The sequence below is a fragment of the Vombatus ursinus genome, unplaced genomic scaffold, assembly GCF_900497805.2.
Source record: "Vombatus ursinus unplaced genomic scaffold, bare-nosed wombat genome assembly UNPS02014775.1, whole genome shotgun sequence".
In the NCBI taxonomy this organism is placed as follows: Eukaryota; Metazoa; Chordata; class Mammalia; order Diprotodontia; family Vombatidae; genus Vombatus; species Vombatus ursinus.
The window spans coordinates 9118359-9136726 of NW_020954553.1; the positions used below are offsets into that span (position 1 = coordinate 9118359).

General features: G+C 51.2%; 1 protein-coding gene across 1 annotated transcript in view; it reads left to right on the forward strand.

Annotated features, from left to right (window-relative positions):
* COL9A2 (collagen type IX alpha 2 chain) overlaps positions 1–18368 on the forward strand; it is a 27253-nt gene continuing 8885 nt past the window's right edge. Inside the window, exons 1-19 of the mRNA XM_027864518.1 lie at positions 1–72; positions 2900–2974; positions 4775–4810; positions 4910–4972; positions 8946–8999; positions 9265–9300; positions 9519–9542; positions 11406–11459; positions 12149–12202; positions 12941–12988; positions 13363–13419; positions 13564–13617; positions 13950–14003; positions 14525–14578; positions 15938–15991; positions 16277–16330; positions 17609–17662; positions 18006–18059; positions 18278–18331. Coding sequence (XP_027720319.1) covers positions 1–72; positions 2900–2974; positions 4775–4810; positions 4910–4972; positions 8946–8999; positions 9265–9300; positions 9519–9542; positions 11406–11459; positions 12149–12202; positions 12941–12988; positions 13363–13419; positions 13564–13617; positions 13950–14003; positions 14525–14578; positions 15938–15991; positions 16277–16330; positions 17609–17662; positions 18006–18059; positions 18278–18331 — 1005 coding nt within the window. The remainder of the gene's footprint in view (positions 73–2899; positions 2975–4774; positions 4811–4909; positions 4973–8945; positions 9000–9264; positions 9301–9518; positions 9543–11405; positions 11460–12148; positions 12203–12940; positions 12989–13362; positions 13420–13563; positions 13618–13949; positions 14004–14524; positions 14579–15937; positions 15992–16276; positions 16331–17608; positions 17663–18005; positions 18060–18277; positions 18332–18368) is intronic.

The following is an 18368-nucleotide window of genomic DNA, read 5'->3' on the forward strand; positions in this document are numbered from 1 at the left end:
ATGGCAGGGATGGTCTGGAGCCTCCGACTGTTTGTCCTCTTCCAGGTGCTCAGCCTCTCCCTGGCCCAGATTGTAAGTGTCCCCTCAGCTTTGGGGTCCTTTGAAGGGGGAGGGATCCTCAGCCCTCTCCTTTGCTCCCCACTGCAGCCTGGGGGAGCCCTGTTCTGAGGCGACTGTTTGCACATCACCCCTGCTGTCCTGTCCTCAGGCTTGGGGAGTGCAGGTTGGAAGTTGGAAGGAAGAGGGGTAGTCTCTCTTTTGAGGGTCCTCCCTGAAAGCTCCCCGATGTGGAGTCCTTAGGGCCCTCCCCATTACTCACTGGGGCACCCCAGGACTAGGTTTAGAGCTGGCTTGAAAATCTGGGATCCTTCTCCATGGGATGGGATCGAATCTTGTGGATATGAGGGGCTACTTTCTGCTTGGGGGTCAGGGGGTTTCCTTTGCCTTCTTTCTTATGGGCTTCAGTTTCTGATTCTCTCTACCCCCTAAGAAATTCTGCCAGATAAAGTTGGGGATCCTATAGGGTAGGAGGATGTAGGGCATGTGGTGAACCCACAAATATTTGTGGATCCTCTTTGTACAAGGTTTGAGAGACAGACTCCCTGTAGTTCATGGTTGGGGATTGAGGGTAAAGGTGGAGGTATCCCCACTTCTTTGTATACCCCACAGTTCCAGCCTGATCCTGGGTGGGGGAGAGGCTTGTCCAGGAAAGGAATCCCAGATCTGGGGCCCCCAGAGTCTGGTAGTCTAGCGGTTGAAGGAAAGGTGTTTGGGCAGAGTTGGGACAGCCAGGACAATAGCCCCCATTCATGGTTCTCTCCGGAACCCTCCCTTCCTCTCTCCCAGAGTCTGGAGGCTCAGCTTTAGAAGCCACAGTTAATTTCAGTCTCTGGGTTTTTGGATGGCTAGAACGTAGGCAGCTTACCAAGTAGAAATGTCACTTCTCTTTGAACCTCAATTTCTCCATCAGAAAAATGGGTCTAATATTACCTACACTCACCTCACAGAGCAGTTGGGAGGAAAGTGCTTTGAAAACTTTAAGTCTGAGGTGTGTGTGTGTGTGAGGGGGCTTTTGCAGGGAGTGACCTAGAAAAGAACAGACAGCTAGAAAGGGCTTCTTTTCTGGTGACCCAGAGTTGTGATTTCATTAGTGAAACAGACTCCCAAAATTTTATCAATGAAGATTCACAACTTATCATCTTAGAGAGCTGCCAGAGCAAAAAGGAAGGTTGAATAGCTTGCTCAGGGTCAAAGGGCCAGTATGTCTCAGGGATGGGAAGCAAACCCAGATCTTGATTCCAAGCCTGGCTTTCCACTACACGACCTCTCAGGAAAGGATCTTAGAACAGAGACTGTTAGAAAGGGAAGGGAACACAGAGACCACCCAGTTCAACGTCCTCATTTTGTAGATGGGGACACTGAAGCCCGGAGAGGGAAAGAGACTTGGGTAACGTCACACAGAGTCAATGGCAGGCCTGGATCTGTCCAAGCCTAGGCTTCTGACTCCATACCCAGGCTGGGATGTCTTTACATTGCCTCCTGGAAGCAAGGTGATGGTTCTTCCTTTCTGGTCTGAGAGAAGCCAGCCAGCCATTTTCCAGGCTGTAGAAGACCAAGAGTTCAGTGCCCAAGCTGGGCAGAGCATGTTGGGAGTGTGGAAAGGTAAAGAATTCTGGAGTCATGGAATCAGTCATGGGCAGCAAAGTCTTTAATCTGCTCTGGTCCTTTGGGCCTCTGTGTGTGTGTGTGTGTGTGTGTGTGTGTGTGTGTGTGTGTGTGTGTGGCTATCCTGGAGGGGACCTATGGGGTCAGGGGGCAAGGTCCTCCTTGTGTAAGAGATTTGGTGGGGGGGAGTAAGTTGAGATTGTCACAGCTATAAATGACAACCCTGGAGCTGAGGGTAAAACTGGGGTGAGGGGTCAGGGGAGTAGGAACAGAAAAGAAAAATGTCCAGACCTATCTGGGAGACCTATCTGGGGTGGACATTCTAGGCTTCCCCAGCCTTCCCTCAACCTAATGGAGAGGAGAGAGAAATGAATTTGGAGCTGGGTTCAACTCTACTCTTTGCCAGCAAGACATTTACTTCTCTCGGCCTCAATTTCCTCTTCTGTAAAATGAGGAGATTGAATCAGATGGCCCCTCCAACCCCTTCTGGCCCAGATAGTCTGTGATTCTATGATCTGCCTGCCCCTTCTGGGAGGCAGCAAGGTTCACAGGACTGCAAGCTGGAAATCAGGACACCAGGACCCTGGATCTTCCTCCTTCTGCCTTTGGGACCCTGAACAATCGCTGGGTCTCAGCATCCCACTTTGTGTGGGCAATGGAGACCCTGACAGGTCTTGAGAGATTATGAAGTCCAGCCCTCTCATGTTAATGATGGTCTTTAAGGTCCCTTACAGAACTGATATATGATGATTCTATTCCATCCTAACCTAGCCTATATTTTATGCTGTAACCTCTCTCCTAGCTCTTATCCTAATCTATTCCAGGCTAGTCTAGCCTTTGCCATCCTTTTCCACCTCACTCTATGACCCATTCATCCTAACCTTCTTAATGGCACCCTCCTTTATACAAGATTATGGAAGGCACCCAGAGACACAGGCTCAAAGATCCCAAGAATTGAAAGAGACCTCAGAGGCTCTCAAGGAATCCCCACTGTAACATACCTGACAAGTGGTTGTCCAGCCCCTGCTCGAAGAGCCCCCAGAGCCCCAGGGAAGGGCTGGGAAGGGGTCCTGGCAGACCGCCCAGGTGCCTTCCAGGCTCTCCCAGGACTGGGGTCTTCTGGGGCATGTACAGTGGGAGCTGGCACCTGGACTGGGCTCAAGGCTCCTGCCCACTCTTCTTCTGCCCTTCCCGGCCTCTCGGCTGACTAGGTTTCATGTGTGTTTGTTTCCAGAGAGGCCCTCCAGGAGAACCGGGGCCCCCTGGTCCCCCAGGCCCGCCAGGAGTGCCCGGCTCAGATGGCCTTGACGTGAGTAGGAAGCCTGGGACTGGGCAGGAGCTGGAGTTGGAGGGGGAGGGGGGTAACAGGGAGGCGGGGCAGGTAGACAAAGAGGCACTTTGTCTGGGGGGACCCTGGGGATTGTGGGGGGATGGCCCACCAGAAGAGGGCGCCAGGCCGGACCACAACCCTCTGCGATTTCATCAAAGCTCCAGTGTCCAGCAAAGGTGGGGGAGCAGGGGGAGGTAGAAGAACAGCTCACAAACGCCCTCCCCATACCCCACCTTTCCAATAACATCCCTTCTAGGATGCCACGTCCCCCTCCTTCCTTGGTCTCCATAGGAGGACCTTTTATTCAGCAAAATATTATGGGGCTAGGGATTGGTTCTGGGGCTACAGGGAGCTGCCCACTCCTCTCTGGGTTAGAGACAGAGCAGTCTTGCTTCCATGGTCCCCAGCTGGCTGAGAGTGAAATGGCGGGGATCCCAGACATCCCCCACCACCCCTCCCACTGTAGCTGCTGGTGGTGGGGATGGTTATGGGGGTTATTTATAGAGCTGGATCCAGGACACAAGCCCATTCAGTAACTGGCTCCCTCCAGGAGGCTGGGAATGAGGCAGATACTTCATGGCTTCTGGGATCTAGGAAGGTCTGGGAGAGAAGAAAGCCTGGAACTTGAGAGTGGTTGTAATTCTGACTTGGGGTTGTGTGACCTCAGGAAAACCCCTCTATCTCACCAAGTCTCAGTTTTCTCCTCTGTGAAATGGAACTAAAAGTTATTGCAGGAGCTATATCCCCAGGTTTTTCTGAGGAAAGAGCTTATAAACCTCTCAGCAAAGTGGGAATCATTATTATTGTCCTGAGAGAGATCAGACATCCTTTATTCCTCTTGGGCTCTTTTCTGCTCACCATCAGCCAATCCTTTCTCTGCCCCTTTTTCTCCTCCACCACAGTCCTAGACCCCCAGAGTGTAGAGAGCAGGCCCTACTCTCAGGGAACCCCTGACCTGAAAGATGAAACAGTTTCCCTGGATTCTGTCACAGATTTTTCCTGAAAATATTTCTCTTTTCCCAGGGACATAGCTCAGTACAAACATCCAGTAAAATGAGAGAATAGAGACTGGTTTGGGTTTTTTCCTGCCTTTTTTTGTCCATGTGTCCCCAGTGACTAGTACAGTGTGATGAGTAGTAGTCATTTAATAAATGCTTACTGGATTGAACTATGCAAAAGGGAAGCCTCTTAACCCCTTACTGAACCCAATATCTGTTAGATGCTGTTAGAACTCAGTTTCCCCAAAAGCCCCAAGTTGCACTGCCCATCTTGAGAGCTGCCAGCCTACCTGTGTAACACAGATCTCACACCCACATTTCCAGATCCATCAGCTTCCCATCACACAGAACAGCACAGGTACTAACACAGCGAAAACCCAATTCCATTTTGATTACTCTGGCTCCACCCAGGCTGGGATTGTGATTGGTGGGATGGGTAATTTTTTTCTTTCATTAATAACAGATATGGAACATTGGAATGATAGATTTATGTCACAGGATAATAAATTAAGAGTTGGAAGGCATCTCAAATGTTGATCTGGTCTAACCCTCTCAGTTTATGTACATGAGGAAACTGAGACCCAGAGAGTGACTTACTTCTAGTAATAAGGACTTCTAGATAATAAGGACCAGAACCAAGATTCAAATCCAGGTCCTCTGATACCATGATTCCTCCTTAGCTCCATAAGCCATCTTGGGCTCACTCAGTGCCAGCATTGCAAGCAGGTCCTGTTACCCCCAGGTGCCCGCTCAAAGAACCTCATCTGTTTTTGTCTTATAGGGTGACAAGGGACCCCCTGGAAAACCTGGATCTCTGGTGAGTACATTCTTCCCCAACACCTCTGGCCTTGGAGGTTCCAATATTTGCTTCCCACCATATCCTGACTCCATTTTTCTCTCCTTATCTGTTCATCAGGGACAAAAAGGTGACCTGGGGAAACCGGGCCCAAATGGGACAGATGGAAAGCCAGGAATTGACGTGAGTACTGACCAGAAAAGCTTCAGTGGTTGGAGCAGGAACTGGGCAGCCAGACAAGGGATTAGGAGACTGGTCCTCTAGACCTCCACCCTTTTGTGCATTCTCTGCAAGGGGGAAAACCCAGACTGTGAGCCCTGACTCCTATGTAGTCATGTCCCATTTATCTGTGATAATGAAGGGAATCAGTGGTGCAGATAATCCAAAAGATATCTTCTCCTGAGTTTTAGGGTTTGCAGTTCCTAGTGGACAACAGGTCAACAGTAGCTGAGTTGGCAGTATGAAATGGCGCCAGTACAACATGGCAGCCAGTACAACATGGCGGCCAGTACAACATGGTGGCCAGTACAACATGGCGGCCAGTACAATATGGTGGCCAGTACAACATGGTGGCCAGTACAACATGGCAACCCAAAATGTTCATGTGACCTTAGGCTGCATTAGGAGAACCATAGAGGTCAGGACCCGGAAGATGATAGCTCTGTGGTCCTCTACCCAAGTCAGACCATTGCTGGAGGAGTGTTTCATTCTGACTTGACATTTTAGAAGGGATGTTGTCAAGCAGGAACAACCCCAGAAGAGAATGGCCAGGATGGTATAAGGACTGTAGGCCATACTATTCAAGGATGAGTTGAAGGAGCTGGGGATATTTAGCCTGGGGAAGAGAAGATTGAGGCGATGGGAGGAGGGGAAGCCATCCATGGTAATCATCTTCAGGCCTTTAAAAAGGCATTGTACTTGTACTTCTTGAGGAGAACCTGAGCTATGGGTCGAAGCTGTAGAGAAGCAAATTTAATCTCAACATCAGGAAAAATGTCCTGACAATTTGAACCATCCGAAAGTGGAAAGGGTGACCCAGGAGGGGAGGGACCTCCCCATCACAGGTAGAGACTGGATGACCGGCCACTCGTCAGGGATGTTCCAGTGGGAGATTCCTGGTCAGGTACACTTCAGTGAGGAAACACTAAGATCCTTTGCAAGTCTGAGAAGCCATGATGATAATGTAGTCTACTTTTCGAGGGGGAGGCGGCGATGGAGAGAGCACTGCCTTCAGATTCTGTCTAATACTGTGGGTAGACAAATGGTGCTGGCAGATGTCCCAGCACATGCTGATTAACAGTGAGGGAGGCCTTTGGGAGGCCATTCTAGGGCAGGGAGGTAGGCGGTGGGAGGAAGTAATTTAGGGATTAAAAATATCCCACAGGCAATTTCCATGCAGGTAGTTGAAGACTCTATCATTTTTTAATGCACACATTAGTATGTGTCTCCGTTTATTAATAAAAAAGAATAGTTCCTTGCATTTCTGTACAGTGCTTAGCAGTTGAAAAAAAAACATTTTCAAACCCATATCTCCAAATAACAGGAATTCTGAACTGCAAGGATTCTTAGAACATAAAATGTCATAGCTGAGAGGGCCCTTAGAACAGAGGATGTTGGGGCTGGGAGGACCCTTAGAACAGATGTCATGCTTGGGAGGACCTTTAGAACAGAGGATGTCAGGGCTGAGAGGGCCCTTAGAACAGAGTTTGTCAGGGCTGGGAGGGACTTTAGAACATGGGATGTCAGGGCTAGGACGAACTTTAGAACATAGAATGTTACAGCTGGTCTCAGATTTTTTCACTTTTTAAGTTCTGCCTCCTTAACAATCCCCAAAATAATGACTTTGGGGCTTGGAGATTGTGAATCCTGCCCCTACCCTTTCTCAATCTCATCCACTCAGGATATTTTTAGCAAGGGGGGAAAAACAGGCAAGGGAAGAGAGCACAGAAGAGAGACTTCTGGGCTAGGATCAGGAGACCCTAGCATTGTCCCTGATAATGTGATAATAAAGGTAATTGGACTAGATCAGGGCTGGGAAACCCGCAGCCTCCAGGCCACATGTGGCCCTTTAGGTCCTCAAGTGTGGCCCTCTGACTGAATTCCTAAGGGCCACACTTGAGGATGCCAGCCCTGGACTAGATCCTGGCCAAACTCTAAGGTTCTAGTCAACCTTCTCTGCTCCGTCTTTTTGAGTTTATGGTATAGAAGTTGGATTCAGAGCTTAGTTTACACTAAAAAGAAAAGCAGGCTGTCCACAAGAGATCTTCAGTTCTATAGACAATCCTCTCTATTATACTCTATCTATGGAAATTTCCATTTTATTTGGCATTTAAGTCCAGAATTTTTTTTTAAAGACCACCACCACCACCACCAACAACAACAACAGAAAGAGATTAGATCCAGGAGTCCTAGGTTCTAGTTCTGACTGCCATTTATTAGGTGCAGTACCTTGGGCAAATCACTCCTCTCAGAACTCAGTTTTCACATCTGCAAAATGGGGAGAACAAAACTTATCCTGCCTATCTCAAAGGGCCTTTCATGAGGATTAAGTAAAATCACCAACGTGACTGGGCTGTGACCAGGTTTGTGGGGTGACCTATGGCCCTGACGCTGCCTGGGGCCCTGGGCTGGACTCTCTGTGGGGGGCACAGTTCTGGGGGAGCAGCAGGGACCAGGCACCAGTGGGCCCAATGGCTGGCTTCCCGTGGGGGTGGGCCCAGAATGAAAGGCAACATGGGCAAGCTAACTATGGAGTCTGGCCGGCCTTTCAGGTCACACCGTCATGCCTGGCCAGGGCACATCCTTGGGACACAAAGGGTGATGTTGCCACTGCCTTCCTAGGAGATGTTTAATTTGGCGAAGGGGAGGGGACAGAAGAGGAGCCACAGATCCCGTCCAAACAGGTCTAAACCTTCTCATTTTTTAGGCCCAGAGAGGTTCAGAGACTTGTCCAAGGTCACACAGGTGGTAAGTGACAGAAACAGGACTTGAACCCAGGTCCTAGGACTCCAAAGACCATGCTGTTTCCATTACTCCAAGCTAATTAAGAGAGGGTAGGCCAAAGCAATGGCAGCTAGGTGGCTCGGTGGGTAGAGAACCAGGTCTGGAGTCAGCAAGACCTGAATTCAAATTCAACCTCAGACACTAACTATATGACCCCAGGCAAGTCACTTGACCGCTATTTGCCTTGATCCATTGGGGAAGGAAAGGGCAAACCACTCCAGTATCTCTGCCAAGAAAACCCCACGGACAGCATTGGCGTTCATGGGGTCATGAAGGGTCAGACACGGCCAAACAACAAGCCCAAAGCAATGGCTAAGATAAAATAAAAAATAATCTCAACAGCGGATAATCCTGGGCAGCTAGGTGGCACAGTGGATAGAGCTCCAGCCTTGAAGTCAAGAGGACCTGAGTTCAAATCCGGCCTCAGACACTTGATACTTGACACTTGCTAGCTATGTGACCCTGGGCAAGTCACTTGACCCCGATTACCTTACCAAAAAAAAAAAGTATTTATAAAACAGCTGATAATCCAGCAATAAACAAGGTCAAAGAATACTAAATGGCAGAGGACAAAAAGTGACTAATCCGAAGCACTGCACTGTTAAACAGTAATGATGCTTAAGAAAAGAGCAGGATGGCTCCTCATCTGTCCCCTGTGGCCCAGCCCCAGCCCTAAAGAGCTCACCTGATTAGAAATACAGGGTGTACCCTAGAGAGGACCGGTGCAGCGCGGAGGGCGCTACGGTCAAGGTCAATTCTGCAATCATTTATTACACGCCTACTATGTACCAGGCGCTCTGCTAAGCTAAACTCAGGAAACCTCAGTTCAGATCCCTCCTCTGACACTAATTGGTTGTGCGACTTCAAGCACGGCAAATCAGCTCTCTGAGCCTCAGTTTCCTCAACTGTAAAACGGGAATTGACGCCCTCACGGGGTTATTGTGAAGCTCAAATGAGATGAAGTGTATGTGTATGTGTGTGTGTGTGTGTATAAAATGTGTGTATCTATATCTATCTATCTATCTAATCTTTGCAAACTATCTTAAAAATGTCAGGTCCTCTCTTACTTGTAGGGAATACTAAAGAGTCGCTGTGATGTGGAAACCCCAGGGTGTGGTCCTTGTTAAACTGACCCTTTTGCGTCTTTCTCCAGGGTTTAACCGGAGCTAAGGGAGAACCAGGCCCTCAGGGGCCCCCTGGAGTCAAGGTGAGCTCGGGCTGGCAGATGGGGAAGATGGAGCTACCTCCAGGCAGTCCTTGGTTCTCACTTGGCCAGGCTAATCAACGTCTACCTGCCCAGGATTGGGAGGAGGGGTTGTGGAGATGGGGAGGGGGCTTGAGATTAGGGGTCCAGAGAAGTGGAGGCACGTGGGGAGCTTGGGTGGGCCTGGGGGTGCAGGGTGGCTGCCTGTTCTGAGGACACACGGGCAGGTTCCTTTTACCGCTAATCTTCTATCCCTCTGTGCTTTTAGGGTCAACCAGGCCTCCCTGGCCCCCCAGGGCTACCAGTAAGTATTTTGGCTGGCTGGGCTCCATGCCCCTCACTCTACTTTTTCAGGGCCGCTGTGGGGGGGGAATTCTGGGGAGAGTTCTAAGAGAGGTTCTAAGGTTCTGGAGAAGGGGGCTCTGAAGGGAGGGAGCTCTGGGAGGTGGGGAGAGCACTATGGAGGGGAGGGCAGGGAGGGCAGAAAAGTTTCCCAGTCTCTCCCTCTCTTTTCTGTCACAGGGCCCAGGCTTTGCAGGACCTCAGGTGAGTCCTTGGGGGAGGCTGAGGAAAGTGGATGGAGAAGTAGACCCTAGGCAAGACCAGAAGCCATTTACCCTCTCCCAGCCAAGCCCCACACAGCGATCTGAAGGGCTCACAGTCCACCATCTCCCCCGCTCCCCAATCTTAAATCTTAATCCCTGCTAGAGCAGGCTGCAATGAATCAACAAAGTATTTATTATGCACCCACTATGCACCAGGTGCTGAGGCAGGAGCCACAGATAAAAAGACAAAAGTAAAACAGTCTGCCTTCAAGGAGCTTACATTCTAACAGAAGAGCCGGTGTGTATACATACAAGTCTACTCAGAATATATACAAAACAAATACCAAGTAATTTTGGGAAGTGAAGCCTTAGCAACTTTTTTTTTTTTGGAGTGGGGGAAGAATCAGTAAGACCTTTTGATATAGATGTTGCTTAAGCTGTGTTTGAAGGAAACCAGGTATCCCAACTGGCAGAGGTGAGGAGGGAATGAATTCCAGGCGTGAGGCACAGCCTTTGCAAAGACTTGGAGTCGGGAGATGGAGTTTCCTCTTGTGTGCAGAGTAGCAAGTGGAATGGTGTGGCTGGATTGCAGAGTGTGAGGAGAAGAGAGGGATTGGAGAGGGGATGAACCCTTTGCTAGGGGCCTCTGTGATAACAGGGATTCCAATCCCTGTTAAGGGAAATAGGATAAATCAGGAACATTTTGCTTTTACATCAGCTGATAGCTCTTTACCCACAGAACTTCTCACTGATTTGCCCTGTTGACATCACTGGATTCCTAGAGGGAAGGCCTTCCAACTCCAAATATTTCATTGATCAGATATTGACTGAGCTGTCCCCTGGGCCTCACACTGTGCCAGGTGATACAGAGAGAGAAAACACCCCCACCCCCAACGATGAACTTAGGCACCTGCCCTTCTTTGGCCCATTCAAAGGCAAGCCTCACTCAGACGGAGAGGTGATGCTTTCCAGACCCGGCTCAGACTGGGGTGGGGATGGGGGTGTAGCAAGGAATTAAGCAGGGATTGAGATGGGTGAGTGCAAGCTAATTCTCAGTCGTCTGTCCTAATCAAAAGGTCTAGAACTGGGGGCAGCTAGGTGGCGCAGTGGATAGAGCACCGGCCCTGAAGTCAGGAGGACCTGAGTTCAAACCTGGCCTCAGACCAAACACTTGACACTTACTAGCTGTGTGACCCTGGGCAAGTCACTTAACCCCAATTTCCTAAAAATAAAAAAATAAAATAAAAAGGTCTAGGACTGTAGATAACCCAAAAACTCATTTCCACTTGGTTTGAACAATAGAGGACTTTGGGGGACAGTTAATTTACACGTTCAGACCAGTAAAGAGAGTTTGGATTCCCAGCACCTGCTTCCATGGGGCAGGTGGACAGTACAATGGGTAGAGAGCTGGGCCTGGAGGCAGGAAGAACTGTGTTCAAATCCTACTTCAAGCACTTACTAGCTGCATGACCTTTGGCAAATCACTTAACCTTTGTCTATCTTACTTTCCTCATTTGTAAAATGGGGATAATAACAGAATCTACCTCACAGAGTTGTTGTAGGATCAAATGAGACAATATTTGCAAAGCTTTTAGCACATAGCAGGTGTTTAATAAATGTTTATTTCCTTCCTTCCATGAGCCCTAGGGATGACAGAATAGGTCATAGAAAGTCTCAGGCTCTTAAAACTAGAATGTGATCTCAGCTCTGCTGCTGACCTGCTGTGTGACCTCTCTGGGGTTCAGTTTCCTTCTCTATAAAATGGGAGAATGGGAATAAATGATATGCAAGCCCTCTCAGAGCACTGATATTCTAAACTCTAAAATAATGGGGCCACCTCTATGATACTTCTTTTCTCCCCAAGGGACCTCCAGGACCAGTTGGACTCCCGGGAGAGATCGGTGTCCCGGGCCCCAAGGTGAGACACTGAGCTGCCCCCAGGGTCTTAGGTCTCCTCCTGGTGCAGAAGAGGGAGACCAGGATGGTGAAGAGCCTCAAGCCAGCTGAAGGAACTGAGGATATTTAGCCTGGAGGAGAGAAGACTGGGGGGGGGGGGGGGAATGTGATTCCTTTCTTTAAATATGTGAAGGGCTGCCATGTGGGAGAGTGCCCAGAGGGCAGACTCCGGAGCATGGGGGGAGGCTGGATGTCAGGGAAACCCCCCTGACGATGAGAGCTGCCCCCAAGTGGAGTGGCCTCCTCAGGAGGTGGGGAGCCCCCCTCATTAGCTGTGCCATCACTTGGAGACGCTAGCTACACGTGGCACTTCTGTTCAGGTAGCGGCTGCTTGGCCAGAGCCAAGCATGAGATTCCTGTGATTCTGTGGCAGCCCGGCCGCCTCCTTGGGCAGGAGACGTTATTGTGGCCAGTCCCCTGCCTCAGACCCATGAAGTGCAATGGCTAGGGTCCCTCCAAGCAGAGTCCACAGCCTCCCTGGAGGGTCTCCCAGGGAGAAATGGGAAGTCCGTCCTTGAGTCAGACTGGAGTTTCTCTTCCCGCAGCCCTGGCTGTCTCTCATCCGCTGCCGCATCTGTGCCCCTGCTCCAAGGTTGAAGCTGGGGCTCCCAGGGTGGCCCTATTTGATTTAGCACTGGCATCTCTTTTCAGGGGGACCCCGGACCTGAGGGACCATCAGGACCTCCTGGGCCCCCAGGAAAACCCGTGAGTATCTCCTCTGCTTCCCTTGGGGAGGTGAGGCTGGGACAGAGAAACATGGGCCTGGAGCACTGATTCTGCGGCAGCAGTCAGGCTTGACGATGTATTGTCACGCTCCATTGTGGTGGGAGGCTGGGTGTATCCCAATCCCGATGGCCCCCTTCCCCATCTCTCTTGTCCTAGAGTCAGGTTAGGGGTCATTTTAGATGTATGACCATCTTGGCTGTGAAATGGGGGTCTCCAGGGGAGGTGGAGGTCCCCAGAACCAGGTCTGGGGACTACAGAGGCTGAGGTTTGGCTCTTTATAACTTCAGAATGGTATGTGGGGTTCACTCATCAGCCCCTTGCCACAAAGAGCGCTGAGTCATTGTCCAGGAACATTGTAAGAAAGCTCACTCACCAAGTGAGGGGTGGGGGTTGAGGAGGGGTCAGGGTCAGACTGGGGAGACCTGAAGAAGGCCAGAAGACTGAGGGTGGAGGGATTCTCTCCCACAGCTGCATTTCCTGGGAGCAGGAGACAGGTAACTTTAGTGTGTGAACCTTCACGGTGTGGTCTGAGCTCTCTACCCATTGGTATTTAGTCTGGGCTCCCACAGTCTCTGCCCAAAGCCCCTCATAGGCGACCAGCCATCTCTGAGAGATAAGGGGTACAGGGGACCCAGCCTGTCTCAAAACCTGGGAAACTCTGCTCCTGACACTGTGGCCACCTGCCTTCCCAAACCTCACCCCAGATTCCCCTTTCAGGGCCGTCCCGGGACCATCCCGGGCCTCGAAGGCAGTGCTGACTTCCTGGTAAGTGCTAGATCCAGCTACCCAGGTCATTAAGGACCCTCTGCGGAATGGGTCTGTCTTAGAACAGTGGGGAAGGGGACAGGGGTCATTGGGAGGTTATGAAACCAGTTACATTTGGCCAGAGGAGGTAGTGTCTGGCTGTGCTGAGGGGCTGGTGGCTGTGGCTGTGTCCAGGGAAAGGAAGGGAGGGCAGGCTAGCCCTGGGGCCAAGAATACCCCAAAAAGAGGAAATAAAAGTGAGGGGCTTTGGAAGAGCAGAATCACATACCATGCTTTTGACCTGCCCCCAACCCCAAACCCACCCCAACTAAGTGCAAAGCTGGGCTTTGGATCTGGCCTTGAATAACTGTCCTCACCCCACGTTTATATTTCAGTGTCCAACCAACTGCCCAGCTGGTGTGAAGGGGCCACAGGGGCTGCAGGGGGTGAAGGTGAGTCCCAAAGGGGCTTAGCTGGGTTTGGGGACATGGGGCTCAGTCGTATTAGAGGAGATGGAAACTCAGTCTGGGGCCTGGGGGTTGGGGGTAGGGCCTGGTACTGGAGAATGCAGCTCAAACTTCCTTCTCTCCCTTCAGGGACATCCAGGCCGTCGGGGACCTCTGGGGGAGCCTGGCAGACAAGGGAAACCAGTAAGTTTGGGATAGTGGCTCTAGCCCTCGAGGTTCCTCATTCCCTGCCAGCATCCCTTGTTGAGGGGCAGGGAGGAGGTTGTGCCGAGGGGGCTGATGGAGAGCGTAAGGGGGCTAAGGGCAGAGATGGGAGGCCACAGGCTGGGAGGAAGAGGCCGGAGTGGGGAGGGGAGAGAAGCCGGAGGGACACGGATTGGGGAGGCTCCTCTGTTCCCTCCCCTGACTCCTGAGCTCCCTGAGGGGGGCCTCTGAGACCTATGTCTCTTCCTCTTCTTTTCCTGGACTGATTGACTGTGGTCCTCAGGCCCTGACATCTGCCTTCCATCCTCTAGGGTCCCAAAGGAGATGTGGGTGCCTCCGGTGAACAGGGAATTCCTGGTCCCCCGGTAATGCACGCCTCCGACTCATCTCTTCCTTCTGCTGAGGGGCATTAGTGGGACCCTCCTGGCTGTTCCCTTGCTTAGAGACCATAGAGTTAGTGCCCGCCTGGGAGGAAAGGGCCTGGGTTCTCTCGCTGGACTGGATGCCCACATATTTGCTGCATGACCTTAGGCAACTCACTTAACAGCTCTTAGCCTCAGCTTCCGCTCCTATAAAGTAAGACAGTTGAACTAGATTATCCCTGAGGTCCTTCCACCACCAAATCTCATCATCCCATGATTCTGGATGAGGGCCCTTGGAGCTCTCACTGGGTCCTCAGTTCAGCACATCTGTGCCCACCTGGGTGGGATTTGACTCAGGGGAGCAGGGGACGGGGGAATGTGCCCAGGGCAGGGACTGGTCCTTCTTCTAGGGAATGAGACCAGGGAGATGGTGTGAGATGGGGTAGGGCAGCCTGGAGGAAGCAGAGACTACCCTCAGAAGGGGCTACGCTGAGCCCATCCCCTGCATCCTTCTGTCTTGACAGGGCCCCCAGGGCGTCAGGGGCTACCCAGGCACGGCTGGATCCAAAGGAGAGATGGTGAGTCCTCAAAGAGCCCCAGACCATCTTTTGCTTCTTTTTGTATTCCCAGGATTTAGCACAGAGTAGGTACTTCATATTCATTGAATTAAATTGAGATCATGATTATCTACTGAGACCACAGGCCCCCAGTCCTAAGTCTGGCCTGGTCCAATTCAGCTTGGAGGCCCCACGAGACCAATCTAGAAAATGCCAGGCATCAGCATTATCGATAATGATAGTGGTGATAACGTCACAGGAAATAATCTGGGATTCTTTTTTTTTTGTTTTTGTTTTGGTCTGGATCCACCCGCGACTTCTTTGGTGTAAAGAGCTCCTGATGAGGAAACTCACTTTACCACGGCTGCTAATCAACTGTTCTGCAGCTCAGAGTCTTAGGGAACCAGACCAATGACAAGAATCAGAGACATAATGATATCAATATTATATCAAATATAGCTATTATGGGGCAGCGAGGCAGATACAGTGGCAGGCCTGGAGTCAGGAACACCTGAGTTCAAACTTGGCCTCAGACACTTACCAGCTGTGTGACCCTGGGCAAGTCATTTAACCCTGTTTGCCTCAGTTTCCTCATTTATAAAATGAGCTGGAGAAGGAAATGGCAAACCACTCCAGTATCTCTGTGAAGAAAACCCCAAGCGGGTTCACAAAGAGTTGGACATGAATGAAAATGACTGAACAACCAATAGTTATTATAATAATCAACAAGTGTTTATTAAATTCTTAACTATGCACTTGGCACATAAAAAGTGTTAACAACTCCCTGTCAGGGGTGGGGAACCTTTGGCCTTGAGGCCACACGTGGCCCTCTAGGGCCTCAAGCGCAGTCCTTCCACTGAACCCAAACTTGCTAGGCCTTCCCTAAATTATAGATAGATTGAGGCCTGGACATCTGCCCTGGAGGGAAGTCTGGGAGTCCCCCACCCTGATGAAACTAGAGGTAACAGTCAATAATGATAGTGACCAGCTCCATAAAAACACTAATGCCAATAATGCCAGCATCAGTAATGTCAGCGGTGGTTCTAAGAACATCAATAATAAAAATAATATTCATAACCACTGTCAGGCTGTAATTGATAATGGAAAGAATGCAGGGTTGAAGTCAGAGGACCCGAGTTCAAATCCCAGCTCAGTCACTCATTTGAACTCAGGACTTTTCACTTGATGCATCTCACTAGGCCTTGGTCTCCTTGTCTGTAAAATGAGGGCCGAAGTAGACTAAATTACATCCAAGGTCCTTTCCCACTCTAAATCTATACTTCTGTGTCTGAGATAATGATATTATTAACAATGGTCTTTATGATAAGGTTGATGACGTCAATAGGATAATGGCGGTAATGCTTTCCCTCCTGTCTTCAGGGTCCCCAAGGCTACAAGGGGATGCTTGGGTCCATTGGTGCTGCTGGGAAGCCTGTAAGTCCCCTCCACTCCCACCCCTCAGCCTCTTGGCCTCTGCCCCCTGGCCCCTGGGGAATGTGCATCCTGAGATCCCTCTCTCACTCCTGTGCCTGGCTAGGAACGGCTTTGTTGGGGGTGGGGTCCCCATTTCAGTGATCTGAACCGGGCACCTTCCATACTGTGAAGGGCTGGAGGCCATGGGGGGGCCCCAGCTCAGGGAATGGAGGTGGATGTACAGTTCGGCACTGCCCATCCTGGGGCATCCCTCCTGAAAATCTGTGTGCTCTTCTGTGCGTCCAGGGTGAGGAGGGCCCGCGGGGGCCACTAGGCAGAGCTGGGGAGAAGGGAGATGTGGTAAGTTAATGGTTCTGTGTGTGTCCCTTGCTCTGGTGGGAGCCCAAACTGGGGGGGCTGGAGTACTGAAGGTGGGGAGGAGGGAAGAGGTCTGGGCCAGGCTGGGCTCTCCTCCATCCCCATCCAGAAAGTGTGTGTGTGTGTGTGTGTGTGTGTGTGTGTGTGTGCGTGTGTGTGTGTGTTCATATGTTTGTATGCTGAAGAACAATAAGGAAGTGACTGTCACTGTGTGTGTTTGGCTGTCTATGTGCATGTACGTGTGACTGCGTGTTTGGGCCTGTGCACGTGTGTTACCTGGGGGTACCTGTGTTCAGTGTGGATGACGGAGTACACACATGCATTCTATGTGAAAAGAGTTCCAGCTCTAGAGTCTGACAACCTGAGTGCGAATTCTGCCCCGGCAAGACCTGCGTGATCTTAACAAGTCACTTCACTTTGATGAACCTGTTTCCTCTTCTGTACAATGAGGGGGTGGGACGAGGCCACCTCTGAGGTCTCTTTCAGCTACAGATCTAGGCTCTCATGTGCAGGCATGTTATGTATGGGAGGCTGTATACACGTGTATTACACACGCATATACACATGCACACATACACACATGTTCTGTATGGACCATGGCACACATGTGTGGTCTATGTGGGTGGTTATACACTTATGTGTACATATGTACACACACACAAACACGTACATGTATGTTCCATACGGATCCCCACCTGACCCTTGGGCAGCACCCTCAGCACCAACCATGACCTGAGCTGGGCTAAGGAAGAACCAACCTCGACAGGTCACAGGGGCTATTCCCCTGAGGTAGCTCTGCTTTTCTAGTCTCCACGCCTGGAGCGTGACGAATGGGGAGCCCCAGACCAGAGGACTCCGGCGCCAACCTCCTGCCAGGGGCTCCTCACGCCCCCGCTCCTTTCCCCAGATGCCATCAAACCATAGCCGAGCTAACAGGATTAGAGACTTTAGCGGTTCCTAGCCGGGGTAGAGGTGGTGTGGGGGTCTGGGGCCGAGGGGAGGGGTCGTCACAGAAGTTTCAAGGAGACCCGGAGCCTGAGTCTCTCCTGCTTCCCACAGCCTGATTCCCGGGGTGGAGCTGGCTCCCTCGGGCCATCCGTCTTCCTGATGTGTCTGGGACCCCAAGCTGTGCTGTGGGAGGTGTACACGTGGCTGTCGGTGGCCCCAGACCTCTATCTTCGGCCAGGGAGTCTCCCGGGTGTGTGTTGGGGGGAAAGGGAAGGGATAGTGTGACAATACTTTCCTGCTTGGCTTTTGCAGGGTGGTCAAGGTGTTCAAGGCCCCCAGGGAAGCGGAGGACCCAAGGGAGAGAATGTAAGTACTTCAGTTGGGGGAGGTCCTGACTTCCTGGCTTCTTGTGACCTGGGCTTAACTCTGGGCAGGGGGTGGGGGGAATCAGATTCAAGTGAGTCCTCACTCAGATCTGGGCAGGAACCTGGCCCAGGCTTAGCCAGATGGAGAAGGGAGGCAGTTAGAAGACCTGCATTCTAGTCCTAACTCCTTCTCTGTGGGAAATGGGCAAGCCCCTTCCCCACACTGTGCCTCAGTTTCCCCATCTGTAAAATGAGGGGGTTGGACTAACAGAAGGTCTTTTCCAGCCCTGATGCTCTAGGATGTGCATCATTATAAGCCACGATTTCTTTTCCTTCCTCTGCAGGGCCTCCCTGGTATTGATGGCAAGGATGGGACGCCTGGAATTCCTGGGGTGAAGGTAAGGGAGGAGGGGCACATGGCCTAGAGAGGGAGGGTCCCTTAGGCCTGGGCCAGCCCTTGGGTAGGTGGAGCACGATCTTCCTGAGGCTGGTATGAGGGGGGCCCAGGGCCAGTCACATCAAGCAGTCCCACGAGCCCTTCCTCCCCACCCTGGAGGGTCCCTAGGACCGGGGCCACAAATAGAAGAGTAATATTTGTGGCTATTCCATCCCACAGGGGAGTGCTGGACAGCCCGGGCGGCCCGGAAACCCAGGTCACCAAGGACTGGCTGTGAGTATCAGAGTCAGGGCCCCATTCCAGCTCAAGC